The following is a 14,232-nucleotide window of genomic DNA, read 5'->3' as shown; positions in this document are numbered from 1 at the left end:
TACATACTGCCCCCATCATCCCCTCCGCACTCCTCTCCTATACATACCACCCCTATCGTCCCCTCCGCTCTCCTCTCCTATACATACTGCCCCATTATACCCACCACACTCCTCTCCTGTACATACTGCCCCCATCATCCCCTCCACAATCTCCTGTACACACTACCCCTATCATATCCACCACACTCCTCTCCTGTACATACTGCCCCATCATATCCCCCACACTCATATCCTATACATACTGCCCCCATCATACCCCCCCACTCCTCTCCTGAAAATACTGCCCCCATCATACCCCCCACATGTCTCATTGCTCAACTCTGCTCTGTCTCTGATGTAAAGGGGGAACTCTATTGACTCTGATGTAAAGGGGGACTCTGTTGACTCTGAATCACAAAATATACTGTATGTATAGTGTATACTACATAAAAAGTGCCTTGCATTGTACACAGGTAATGAATTGAATGTACTACTGAAAAAAAAGAAATTGCCGTGTGCTGCTGTGTTTGGGTTTGGCTTGAAGAAAAGGTGAAAACCCTACGCCCAGAGAGCAGAGGAACATGGAGAGCGTGTCACCCGCATGCCCTACATACACAGCACAAGCCCGGGTTCACGCTGTGGGGTTGGTGTACTGAAGGCTAATAGACCATGCACTTTGTAAGTTCAGTTGCTCCAGAGCTTAGTACATGAGGGAAAGCTCTGCTGATTTCCATCATCCAATCATGTGTAAGTAAAAATGCTGTTTTTTAAAATTTTCCTTGAAGGTGATTGGGTACGCTTTGCAAAGTCAAGCTTCACCTCATTTACTGACCTGCTCTTTTTGATGTTAATAAATCAACCCTTTACGAGGCGTTTCTCCGGGGCTGCAGTTCCTTTGAGCTCCACAAGGTGGTGATCTCACCTCTACCATAGAGACAGGAAGTCTCTATGGAAGACAGGAAGTGATGTCAGTTATAAATAGGAAGTTCCGGGTGAGAGATGAGTCGGGAGGAAGTAGAGAGGAGACATTGCTGAAATTGGCAGTAGAGAAGGTAATAAGATCTTATTTTCTATTTACACCCAGTAACCCCCCGTAATGTCCGTCCTCTTCCTCCATAGTCACTGTGATGTCTTTTATCTCCAGCAGATGATGACACACACATATAAATCAAGCTGGTAATATCTCCACCAACATGGCTTTTCCATCAAAATCAATAATGCAACCATCAATCCCTCCCCTCATACCAGGGTACTCGGTGTATTCCTGGACTCTGACCTCTCCTTTCAGCCCCAAATCCAATCGTTGTCAAAAGTTTGTAGACTTCACCTCCATAACATCTCTAAAATGAACTTACGAAACCACCAAATTCCTCATTCACTCCCTCGTCAAATCCTCGTTATCTCTCACCTTGACTATTGTAACTCTCTCCTCATTGGCCAACCTCTCCATAGGCCCCTCCCCTCTTCCTGCATCATGAATGCTGCTGCCAGACTTATCCACCTTACCAACTACTCAGTGTCCTCCACCCCTCTCTACCAATCCTTCCACTGACCTCCATTCAGTGTCCTCCACCCCTCTCTACCAATCCCTCCACTGACCTCCATTCAGTGTCCTCCACCCCTCTCTACCAATCCCTCCACTGGTCTCCATTCAGTGTCCTCCACCCCTCTCTACCAATCCCTCCACTGGTCTCCATTCAGTGTCCTCCACCCCTCTCTACCAATCCCTCCACTGGTCTCCATTCAGTGTCCTCCACCCCTCTCTGCCAATCCCTCCACTGGTCTCCATTCAGTGTCCTCCACCTCTCTCTACCAATCCCTCCACTGGTCTCCATTCAGTGACCTCCACCCCTCTCTGCCAATCCCTCCACTGGTCTCCATTCAGTGTCCTCCACCCCTCTCTGTTAATCCCTCCACTGGTCTCCATTCAGTGTCCTCCACCCCTCTCTACCAATCCCTCCACTGGTCTCCATTCAGTGTCCTCCACCCCTCTCTACCAATCCCTCCACTGACCTCCATTCAGTGTCCTCCACCCCTCTCTACCAATCTCTCCACTGACCTCCATTCAGTGTCCTCCACCCCTCTCTACCAATCCTTCTACTGACTTCCATTCAGTGTCCTCCACCCCTCTCTACCAATCCCTCCACTGGTCTCCATTCAGTGTCCTCCACCCCTCTCTACCAATCTCTCCACTGGTCTCCATTCAGTGTCCTCCACCCCTCTCTGCCAATCCTTCCACTGACTTCCATTCAGTGTCCTCCACCCCTCTCTACCAATCCCTCCACTGGTCTCCATTCAGTGTCCTCCACCCCTCTCTGCCAATCCTTCCACTGACTTCCATTCAGTGTCCTCCACCCCTCTCTGCCAATCCCTCCACTGGTCTCCATTCAGTGTCCTCCACCCCTCTCTATCAATCCCTCCACTGACCTCCATTCAGTGTCCTCCACCCCTCTCTACCAATCCCTCCACTGACCTCCATTCAGTGTCCTCCACCCCTCTCTACCAATCTCTCCACTGACCTCCATTCAGTGTCCTCCACCCCTCTCTGCCAATCCTTCCACTGACTTCCATTCAGTGTCCTCCACCCCTCTCTACCAATCTCTCCACTGACCTCCATTCAGTGTCCTCCACCCCTCTCTACCAATACTTCCACTGACCTCCATTCAGTGTCCTCCACCCCTCTCTACCAATCTCTCCACTGACCTCCATTCAGTGTCCTCCACCCCTCTCTACCAATCTCTCCACTGGTCTCCATTCAGTGTCCTCCACCCCTCTCTACCAATCCTTCCACTGACTTCCATTCAGTGTCCTCCACCCCTCTCTGCCAATCCTTCCACTGACTTCCATTCAGTGTCCTCCACCCCTCTCTATCAATCCCTCCACTGACCTCCATTCAGTGTCCTCCACCCCTCTCTACCAATCCCTCCACTGACCTCCATTCAGTGTCCTCCACCCCTCTCTACCAATCTCTCCACTGACCTCCATTCAGTGTCCTCCACCCCTCTCTACCAATCCTTCCACTGACTTCCATTCAGTGTCCTCCACCCCTCTCTGCCAATCCTTCCACTGACTTCCATTCAGTGTCCTCCACCCCTCTCTACCAATCCCTCCACTGACCTCCATTCAGTGTCCTCCACCCCTCTCTACCAATCCCTCCACTGACCTCCATTCAGTGCCCTCCACCCCTCTCTGCCAATCCCTCCACTGACCTCCATTCAGTGTCCTCCACCCCTCTCTGCCAATCCCTCCACTGACCTCCATTCAGTGTCCTCCACCTCTCTCTACCAATCCCTCCACTGGCCTCCATTCAGTGTCCTCCACCTCTCTCTACCAATCCCTCCACTGGCCTCCATTCAGTGTCCTCCACGACTCTCTGCCAATCCCTCTACTGGTCTCCATTCAGTGTCCTCCACCCCTTTCTACCAATCCTTCCACTGGTCTCCATTCAGTGTCCTCCACCCCTCTCTGCCATTCCCTCCACTGGTCTCCATTCAGTGTCCTCCACCCCTCTCTGCCAATCCCTCCACTGGCTTTCCCATAGCCCAGCAAATTAAATTTGAAATACTAACCACAACATACAAAGCCATTCATACCTCCAGCCCCGAGCTACATCACCAATCATATCGCCAAATATCACCCAAATCGTCCTCTCCGCTCTTCTCAAGACCTCCTACTCTCAAGCTCTCTCATCTCCTCCTCCAATGTTGGTCTCCAGGATTTCTCCAGAGCCTCTCACATCCTCTGGAATGCGCTACCTCCTCCGGTCCGCCTATCCCCTACTCTTGCTACCTTCAGGCGATCTCTGAAAACTCACGTCTCCAACTAATCTTCTACCACTTTCATCAGTTCATTCCCCACAGTTACAACCTTTTGTACCACCCGCCCCACCCTATTAGATTGTAAGCTCTTCTGAACGGGGCCCCCTTAATCCTCTTGTATTTTATTTTATTGTATTGTTACTTAATTGTCACCCTTTCATACTGTAAAGCATTGCGTAAACTGTTGACGCTACATAAATCCTGAAGAAGAATAATAATATATAGTGTGGAGACCTAAATGAACCCCCTCAGGGTCAGAACATTCCCCCACTTACGGGGCTGCAACATTCTCTTCATTTTGGAGATGTATCGTTTGTTCCACCAATTTTGACTCATCCATCCATTCTCAGAGGACCCACCTCTTTCCTCTGAAGGTTTTTCTTTCTGCAGATGATCTTCAGGGTCAGAACATTCCCCCCACTTATAGGGCCGGGACATTCTCTTCATTTTAGAGATGTGTCACCTTTCCCACCAATTGTCTTCTCACCTCATCGGTCTATACTAACGGGTTATAGTTTAATACGGGTTCGGGGTTTTATGCAGAGGTAGATTTATAATACGTATGTTTGATTCTATAATCGTTCGGCCTCGTGTACACGGGACGTTGTTACAGCAGCTGTTTTTGGCTTCCGGGTTTTTTCTGCAGTCAGTAAACTCCCCAGCATGTAATCCTATGAGCCCAATCACACATAGGCTGTTAGCAGCCATTGTATTTTATTTATTTATTTTATTTCCCGGGGGCGTTTTCTAGCAAGAATAAAACCCCAAAAGAGGAGTTTTTCAGCTTAAATAAAAAACACTCTAAGGCCGGATTCACACATATGCTTATTGAATGCGGGTGTCCCCACATCCAATTCGCATGACGTGCGAGCGTCACCGGCTCTCAAAGGGTCCTGTGCGTGTTTTGGGTCCGAATTCAGGCAACAATTCGGACCTGATTCCCACCTGTACGGGTGAAGAGACACGCACCAGACCCCAGGTACTAACCCTGCGGCCCCCACATATGTGAACCCGGCCTTACACTGAAAACAGCTAAAAAAAAAAAAACCACTGCAAAACTCGCTCTTCAGCTAACGTTACTGACGTTTTTTTATAACGCCCAGTGTGCCCGAGGCCTTATGGAAGAGGAAACAACTATTCCTGATGTCTGTGAAGGTTCAACACAAGGGATGTGTCTGGATGGTGACTGTATCATTGTGTGTGTCAGGTTCCTATAAGGTGTCAGGATGTCACTGTCTATTTCTCCATGGAGGAGTGGGAGTATTTAGAAGGACACAAGGATCTCTACAAGGACGTCATGATGGACAATCAGCCGCCCCTCACATCACCGGGTAAGAGGAGACTTTATTGTAAAGGAGAGAGCAGTACGGAGGGTCCACCTAGATCCCCCATCATCTGATAAACACATAGAAACAATGTATTCAGTCAGTGTGTGTGTTTCCTACAGATGGATCCAGTAATGGGAACCCACCAGAGAGATGTCCCCGTCCTCTGTATTCCCGGGATTCCACACAGGAAGATCACACCATCCCTCACCATCATCAGGTAGATGAGGAACAATTATTGGTAGTTATGATTTATACACAAGCATGTTTGTTACAATGAATGTTTTATTAATTATTCAGAGTGGAAACCTCGGAGATTATAATATTGTTGTTAAAGAAGAGGAGGATGAGGAGTATGGAGTGATGGAGGAGTTTTCAGAAGGACACAAGGATATGATGGAGCCACCTAATACCAGGAACCCACCAGAGAGATGTCCCCGTCCTCTGTATTCCCGGGATTCCACACAGGAAGATCACACCATCCCTCACCATCATCAGGTAGATGAGGAACAATCACTGATAGTATCATTAGGATCTGTACATTATCTGCATTGTTACCATTGATGTCATTTTTATTATATATTCAGAGTGGAAACCTGAGAGATTCTAAAGTTGAGGTTAAAGAAGAGATAAAAGAGGAGGATGATGAGGATGGGGTGATGGAGGAAGAACACAAAGATCTGTACCAGGACACCATGGTGGAGTCACCCAGCTACAGAACCCCACCAGAGAGATGTCCCCGTCCTCTGTATTCCCGGGATTCCACACAGGAAGGTCACACCATCTCTCACTGTTACAAGGTTGGTGGGATGGAGCTCGTAGAACATGGATTGGTGGAGGCAATTTGTGGAATTTTTTTATGTGACGTCACAATTATAAACCTATTTTAGAGACGATATTTTTTTCTCATGCTCTTGGTTTAGGGTGAAGATCTGATGTATATAAAAGTTGAGGTTAAAGCAGAAGAAGAAGAGAGGTCTGTGAGGGATGATCAGCAGTCTATGGAGGAGGATGGAATAACGGGGACATTTATAGAGGAGGACACTCCTACAGAGATCAGCACAGGTGGGTCATTAACACTAAATCCATTCCTCCACCCATACTGCTCGCTGATTGGTCCAGAGTAGGGTGAGGACTGGGTGATATCAGCCTGTAATCCCCTGGTCACTTTCCTGAGCTGTGTTCCCCGTCCTGTATTCCTGTATTTCTCTCGGATAATCTTCCTTCTCTGTGCTGCAGACACAATTTATGTATCTAGACTGGATTTATGGAGATTCTGGGGTTCAGCTGGCAGCAAAATGTTGATTTTCACCATAGGGTTTACTTGACCTAGGCACCTGGGGTATGTACCTTGGGTCTTCTGCCCCATGCCCAGGTCTAGCAAGATCTCTGACAGAACAATTCTCCCGGGGTTACTTGCTCTGTTGTCTGCTGGCTGTGCCGGGTGGAGGGATACTATATCTTTATGGACCTTGCTTTGGTCCAAATCATTTGGTGGAGGGGGGGATTATGGTGTGGGGGGTTGTTTTTCAGGGGTTGGGCTTGGCCCCTTAGTTCCAGAGAAGGGAACTCTTAAGACATCAGCATACCAAGACATTTTGGACAATTTCATGCTCCTAACATTGTGGGAATAGTTTGGGGACGGCCCCTTCCAGTTCCAACATGACTGCCCACCAGTGCACAAAGTAAGGTCCATAAAGACATGGGTGAGCGAGTTTTGGGTGGAGGAAATTGATTGACCTGCACAGAGTCCTGACCTCATCCCAATAGAACACCTTTGGGATAAATTAGAGCGGAGGCTGCGAGCCCGACCTTCTCATCCAACATCATTGCCTGACCTCACAAATGCTCTCCTGGAAGAATGGTCAAACATTCCCATAGACACCCTCCTAAACCTTGTGGACAGCCTTCCCAGAAGAGGTGAAGCTGTTATAGCTGCGAAGGGCGGGGCCAACTCAATATTGAACCCTCCGGACTAAGACTGGGATGTCATTAAGCTTCATGTGTGTCCAAAGGCAGGCGTCCCAATACTTTTGGTGATATAATTAGGGGTGCGCATCTTCACTGGCCTCACGATTCGATTCGATTACGATTATCAGGTCCACGATTAACGATGCATCACGATTACTGCGCGCGGTTTTCATCCAAAAAATTTAAGTAGTCAGAAGAACTCCATTTTTTAAATTTTATCTGTTCTTAAAAAAAAGACAACACTCCTTGCATGTAGCAAAGTGTAAACAGTGCAGACAACTTAAAGAGGAGCTCCAGACTGCCCCCAAATGACTACAGGAGATGATCAGAGACTGCGGACATGCTACAGGAGATGATCAGAGACTGCGGACATGCTACAGGAGATGATCAGAGACTGCGGACATGCTACAGGAGATGATCAGAGACTGCGGACATGCTACAGGAGATGATCAGAGACTGCGGACATGCTACAGGAGATGATCAGAGACTGCGGACATGCTACAGGAGATGATCAGAGACTGCGGACATGCTACAGGAGATGGTCAGAGACTGCGGACATGCTACAGGAGATGGTCAGAGACTGCGGACATGCTACAGGAGATGATCAGAGACTGCGGACATGCTACAGGAGATGATCAGAGACTGCGGACATGGCACAGGAGATGGTCACAGACTGGGGACATGGCACAGGAGATGGTCACAGACTGGGGACATGGCACAGGAGATGGTCACAGACTGGGGACATGGCACAGGAGTTGGTCACAGACTGGGGACATGGCACAGGAGATGGTCAGACACTGGGGACATGGCACAGGAGATGGTCAGACACTGGGGACATGGCACAGGAGATGGTCAGACACTTTGGACATGGCACAGGAGATGGTCAGACACTTTGGACATGGCACAGGAGATGGTCAGACACTTTGGACATGGCACAGGAGATGGTCAGACACTTTGGACATGGCACAGGAGATGGTCAGACACTGAGGACATGGCACAGGAGATGGTCAGACACTTTGGACATGGCACAGGAGATGGTCAGACACTGGGGACATGGCACAGGAGATGGTCAGACACTGGGGACATGGCACAGGAGATGGTCAGACACTTTGGACATGGCACAGGAGATGGTCAGACACTTTGGACATGGCACAGGAGATGATCAGACACTTTGGACATGGCACAGGAGATGACAATTCTATGATATGGACTTGTGTCACAGCGCCCCCCCTCCCCCTCCCCACTTACATGCTGCTCTGCCGGTGGGCGATCTGCCTGCTCACCATCTCCCCCCCGATCTCCATTCGTGCGGCCGGTGTTCCCGGTCAGGTCAGGTTCTCAGGTCAGCATCTCCAGCAGTGAATTCTCCCGGGAGAGCGCTCGGTGCATAAAGTTGTTTTTAGTGTGTGTATATTCCGGTCATGTGACTCTCAGCCGTGCCTCCCTCCTCTCACGTCTCTCCTGATGTCAGCCCCGCCCGCCTCTCTTCTGACCTGATAGCTCCAGTCAGTGGGCGGAGCTGACACCAGGAGAGACTGAGAGGAGGGAGGCGCGGCTGAGAATCACATGACCGCAATATACACACACTAAAAACAGCTTTATGCACGGAGCGCTCTCCCGGGAGGGGGCGGGGCTAGACATCGATTTTTCGGGTCGCATGCATCGATGCCGCATCGGGGACACCCGATTTGCGATGCATCGATGCTGCGATTAATTTCAGCAGCCCTAGATATAATGTATGTTTGAATAGTCTCAGACTCAAGTCAATGAGTGCAGTCTGCCCCTTACACTATATACTCCTATATTGTACATTACATACTCCTGACCAGAGGCATAAGTAGAAACTTCCTGTCCCTGATGCAGGAAACCATGAAGGGCCCTCTAACCCCCCCCCCCCCCCCCTTCCCATTGATCCCGGGGGCCTTTACTCCCATAACGGGGATTCTTTATTACGGTCCCACAGTGGTACCCTCACATATTCCGCAGCGTGACCCCTTCCTCCCATCTTGGGTAGTGTCTTTAGCGGCGCACATATGTAGTATACACTATATATAGATTTGATTATTAAGTTTCCAATCATATGGATTTACTCACAAGAGTTTCCCCTTCCATCAGAGTCCACAGAGTTCCCTCCCCCCTTCCATCAGAGTCCACAGAGTTCCCTCCCCCCTTCCATCAGAGTCCACAGAGTTCCCTCCCCCCTTCCATCAGAGTTCCCTCCCCCCTTCCATCAGAGTTCCCTCCCCCCTTCCATCAGAGTTCCCTCCCCCCTTCCATCAGAGTTCCCTCCCCCCTTCCATCAGAGTTCCCTCCCCCCTTCCATCAGAGTTCCCTCCCCCCTTCCATCAGAGTTCCCTCCCCCCTTCCATCAGAGTTCCCCCCCCCCCTTCCATCAGAGTCCACAGAGTTTCCCCCCCCCCCCCTCCATCAGAGTCCACAGAGTTTCCCCCCCCCCTTCCATCAGAGTCCACAGAGTTCCCCCCCCTTTCCACTTACACTGTAAGGGTGGTCTCTGTGGACTCGGAAATGTAAAGGGGAACTCTACTGTAAGTGGTGCGCTGGGAACCCTGAAGGAGGGTGATGTAAGGGGGAATGCTGTGGACTCTGGTGTAAAGAGGAACTCTGATGTAAGAGGGTCTCTGCTCACCAAAGCCCCCCTTACATCAGAGTCCCCCTTACCTTGGTGCACTCTCTCTGAGGCAGAAGAAAGAAGGGAGGGGGGAGACCTCACTCACAGTGGATGGATGGTGAGTGAGCTCACCCCAGGATGGAGGCTCAGGCAACGGCTGTCGTCACCTTTCATCATCCGGCTGCTGGGCTTCAATCTTCCTGCCCACACATCCCCTTTTTCTGATGCACAGCACTGCCGCGGATTGGAGTGTGGGAGGAGCAGACACAAGAGGGGAGGAGCAGACACAGGAGGAGGGGGCGGGAGGAGGAGGAGTAGACACAAGAGGGTAGGGGCGGGAGGAGGAGGAGCAGACACGAGAAGGGAGGGGCGGGAGGAGGAGCAGACACGAGAAGGGAGGGGCGGGAGGAGGAGCAGACACGAGAGGGGAGGGGCGGGAGGAGGAGCAGCAGACACGAGGGGAGGAGCGGGAGGAGGAAGAGTAGCAGACACAGGAGGGGAGGAGGAGGAGGAGCAGGTCCAGCTTTCTCTCTCTTTTTGCCTGTCTATGTGGGAGGGGGTAAACTGTCAGTGCTGGCTCTGGGCTGTGTGTGAGAAACTGTCACGTAGCTGGTCGGAGGCCTGAAGTGCGGAGAGGGCTTTCCTTGTGGCTGAGTGCAGGGCAGCCTTGAAGGAGGTGACAGGAAGTGCTATGCCCAAAGGTGCTGGGGGCTGCGACAGACTGAAGTGATGAGATGTCCGCTGGATGAGCAGGATGCTCTGCTGGGCAGGAGTCCCTGAGATGTACCAGATGAGACCTGGCAGAAGGGAGAGCCAGGAGCCAGGCCAGTCATCTTTTATGGGATATCAGCCAGGGGTAGGAGAGCAAGCAGAGTCAGGAGTACCATGGGGGTCATACACTGGAAATCAGGCAGCAGCGGAGTCAGAAGAGCAAGCCAGAGGTCATAGGTGGATCAGGAGCGGAATCAATGGAGCAAGCTGAAGGTCAAAACCAGGAATGGAGACCAGACAGGTCAAAGGCAAGCCGGGGTCGGTACCTGGAAATTCAATGATGACCGAAACAGGAATTCGGGATCGTACAGGGAGCTGAATGTCATCCAGCAACTTGTGGATCAGACTGCTGGCTTTAAATAGGGCAGTGGGCGGCAGGATCTGTCACGCATTGCGTGCATGATTGCTCATCAATTTTCCCAACGTCCGCGGCCTCGCGCGCATGTGCATTTGCATTGGCGAATGCCTAGATGCCCACAATCTGCAATTCCATTGGGCATTAGCACATGTGCCAGCTCTTCTGCGAACTGTTCTTTGACAGTGTCAACCCCCCCCCCCCCAAGGGGCAGCCTCGGGATGTCCATGGGTGCTTTCTTCTCTGGGTTCCTGCTGGCGAGTACCCTTTCAACTTTATGAGGTATTGGACCTGTCTTCCCCCTTTTTTTTTTTTTTTTTTTTTTTTTTTTTTGGCAGTCCAGGGTGGCCTCTTCCTCAAACTCCTGTTTCCTCACCCACCTGTGATGGGAGGTGAAGGTTGGATCCAGAAGTGGCTGGCTTGAGCAAAGAAACATGAAAGACTGGGTGGATCTTATAAGAGCTCGGCAAAGACAGTTTTGAAGGCCACAGGGTTAACTTCCTTCTTTATAAAGGGATCAATAAATCTTGGACCCAACTTCCGCGAAGGCCAAAGGCTTGCTATAGAGAGCCACTCTTTGTCACCAACCTTCAGAACTGGATTATCATAATATATTTTTTGTAATCTTCCGGCGCCCTTTGCATGGTTTCCTGAAGAACCTGGTAATTCTCCTGGATGAACGTTAACCTGTTCTGGACTGCAGGGACCGATTGCTTCTAGTACAGTGTTGGGCAGAAATGAAGGATGGAATCCGTAATTCGCCCGGAATGGAGATTGATTGGTGGAAGTATGTATGGAATTATTGTATGCAAACTCGGCACAAGGAAGCAAAGTTACCCAGTCACCTTGCGGGAATGTAGAAAAATAACGGAGATGTTTCTCCAGAGTTTGATTTGTTCTCCCTGTCTGGCCATTACTCTGCAGATGATAAGCCGAGGACAGGCAAACTTCAATATTCAGGGCTTTGCAGAGAGCCCTTCAGAACCTGGAGGTGAATTGCACTCCTCTGTCAGGGGCAATGCTCTTTGGCAGGCCGTGTGATCTTACCACCTCTTTGATAAGGACGTCTGCTGCATTCATGGCAGAAGTACCCACCAGGGGCAAAAAGTGGGCCATCTTTGATAGGCGGTCTACTACCAGGATAGTGAAGAATCCTTTTGGAGAGAATTAAATCCAGTATCAAGTCCATGGATAACATCTTCCAAGGGTGGTCTGGGACTGGCAATGGTCTTAACAGGCCCCAAGCTTGCATGCAACTTTATTTCGGATACAGGTTGTACAGGAACCCGCATAGTCCATGCAATCATGCCTCAGGTTAGGCCACCAGTAGGATCGCTGAATGAGCTCAGATGTCTTATGGACCTCAAAATGGCTTGCAAGCTGGTGGTTGTGGTAAGTCTTGAGGACCTGGAGTCTGGCTTCCTTGAATACAAAAATCTTGTCACTGTGCCACAGGAGTCCTTCCTGTTTTCTGAGTGCAGAGACCTCCAGATTCTGAGCATTGAGCAGAGGTCTCTTCTGGAGTTGACCTTAGATCAGGCTAAATCAGAAAGAAAATTCTGAGGGGACATAATGTTTCTGGGGGTGACAGTCTCAGGAGTTTCTGGAAACATGCGTAAGAGTGCATCTGCCTTCCCATTCTTGTACTGATACGTGAGATAGAAGTTAAACTGTCAGAAACCATGAAATCAGACCGAGACAGAAGTACAGTTAAATCACACTTGTTTAATAATAAAATTAAAAAGAACAAACGTAGTCAAAACATAGCCAAAGTTCAGTAACCGGAACAGATAGTCAGCCAAGCCAGAAGTCAGGGATCAATGTAGTGGAACAGCAAGCAGGATCTGGAGCCAGAAGGGATGTCAGCAAAGCAAGTCTTGAACAGGATCGCAGGAGAAAGTTTCTGTGATGTTGACCAAGGCGAAGGCAGAGATCTTCTGGACAGGACGGCTTAAGTAGGCAAGGCTGACGAGCAGGAAATCATCAACAGCTGAGTAATTATGGAGAGATAGGAGCTGGCAATTAGCCGGCAGCTGAGTGGCCAGCTCTGAGAAGGAAGGGCTGAGCCCAGCCCCGACATAAACCTTGAAAAGAATAAGACCCATCGAGCCTACTGTGGTCTTAGATACTTGGCAGACCTAAGATATTCTAGATTCTTGTGGTCGGTGAATATGATGGGGGTGAGCTGCTCTTTCTAACACATAAGGCCATTCTTCCAGTGCTGCCTTTTTATAGCCAATAGCTCCCGATCTCCCACATCCATAATTCTTTTCGGGTTGGCTCATCTTTCCCGGGAAAAGAAATCTACTGGTTCCAGCAAGGCTTGAGGACCTTGCCGTTGGGACAAGACAGCCCCTGTGGCGACTTCTGATGCATCAACCTCCCAAGACATAGGGCAGAGCTGGATCTTGGGTGCTGCAGAACTGGAGCTGAGGTGAACAAGGCCTCAAAAAAAAAAGTTTGGGCTTCCAGGGACCACTGAAAACGAGTGTGTTGACGAGTCAGTTGAGTATTTGGGGGCAATTATGCTAGAAAAGTCTCTAATAAATGTTTGATAGAAACCAGCAAACCCCACAAACCTTTGGATGCCCTTATCGGTGAGAGCTGGCCATTGTAGGATAAGTAGATACCTTCTGAGGGTCCATGGCCACTCCGTCTGTGGAGAGGATTAAGCCCAAGAATTGTGTGGCTGTTTTCTTTTCAAAGTCACACTTCTCTGGTTTTTGCATGAAGTCCGCGCTTCCTCAGTTTGGACAGAACTTTTCTAACGTGGATTCTGTGAAGCTCCAAGGTGTCAGAAATTATAAGAATATCATCCAGGTGCAGAATCAGGAAGTTATCCAGGAATTCTCTAAAAATATCATTTACAATATGTTGGAAGGTAGCTGGGGCATCAAACAGTCCAAAAGGCATGACAAGATATTCGAAGTGCTCAAATCGAGTATGAAAATCTGTCTTCCTCTCAACTCCCTCCCAGATGCGCACAAGGTTGGAAGCGCCCCGTAAGTCCAGTTTGGTAAAGATCTGGGCTTTATGAAATCTCTGAAAAAGCTCGGTAACGAGAGGGAGAAAATAGCGGTTTTGAGCTCCCTATAATCCACACATGGACTGAGAGTATGGTCTTTGTACGAAGAAGATCCCGGCACCACCTGGGGAAGATGAAGGATGAATGAACCCTCTTTTCTAGGTTCTCCTCCAATATATTGATGTAAAGCCTCAAGGGAAAGGGAATTTCTGCACCAGATAACAACTCGATTGTACAGTTGTAAGACGATGAGGTGGTAATGTTTCGGCTTCCTTTTTATCGAAAACATCCAGAAAATCGCGGTGGATTGCAGGAACATCTTGGCAGGTGTTGGAAGTCAGTTAGACGGTAAGGCAGCT

General features: G+C 49.6%; 2 protein-coding genes across 2 annotated transcripts in view; both read left to right on the top strand.

The window, feature by feature from the left end:
• The window catches only part of LOC141104967 (uncharacterized), a 62,155-nt gene that overhangs the window by 26,575 nt on the left and 21,348 nt on the right, over window positions 1-14,232 (top strand). Inside the window, 1 exon segment of the mRNA XM_073594777.1 lies at window positions 7,038-7,042. Coding sequence (XP_073450878.1) covers window positions 7,038-7,042 — 5 coding nt within the window.
• LOC141105465 (uncharacterized) lies at window positions 4,657-6,249 on the top strand. Its single transcript, XM_073595317.1, has 5 exons — window positions 4,657-4,776; window positions 5,223-5,342; window positions 5,423-5,620; window positions 5,710-5,922; window positions 6,046-6,249. The coding sequence occupies exons 1-5, from the start codon at window positions 4,657-4,659 to the stop codon at window positions 6,247-6,249; spliced, it is 855 nt and encodes a 284-aa protein (XP_073451418.1).

Source organism: Aquarana catesbeiana, linkage group LG08 (assembly GCF_042186555.1).
Source record: "Aquarana catesbeiana isolate 2022-GZ linkage group LG08, ASM4218655v1, whole genome shotgun sequence".
In the NCBI taxonomy this organism is placed as follows: Eukaryota; Metazoa; Chordata; class Amphibia; order Anura; family Ranidae; genus Aquarana; species Aquarana catesbeiana.
This window is presented reverse-complemented; position numbering and strand designations above follow the sequence as displayed.

Coding starts and splice junctions, on each gene's coding strand:
- LOC141105465 (XM_073595317.1), top strand. CDS start 4,657: ATGACGTGCGAGCGTCACCGGCTCTCAAAGGGTCCTGTGCGTGTTTTG. Junction 4,777..5,222: donor AGACACGCACCAGACCCCAG/GTACTAACCCTG, acceptor CAATGTATTCAG/TCAGTGTGTGTGTTTCCTAC. Junction 5,343..5,422: donor CCATCCCTCACCATCATCAG/GTAGATGAGGAA, acceptor TTAATTATTCAG/AGTGGAAACCTCGGAGATTA.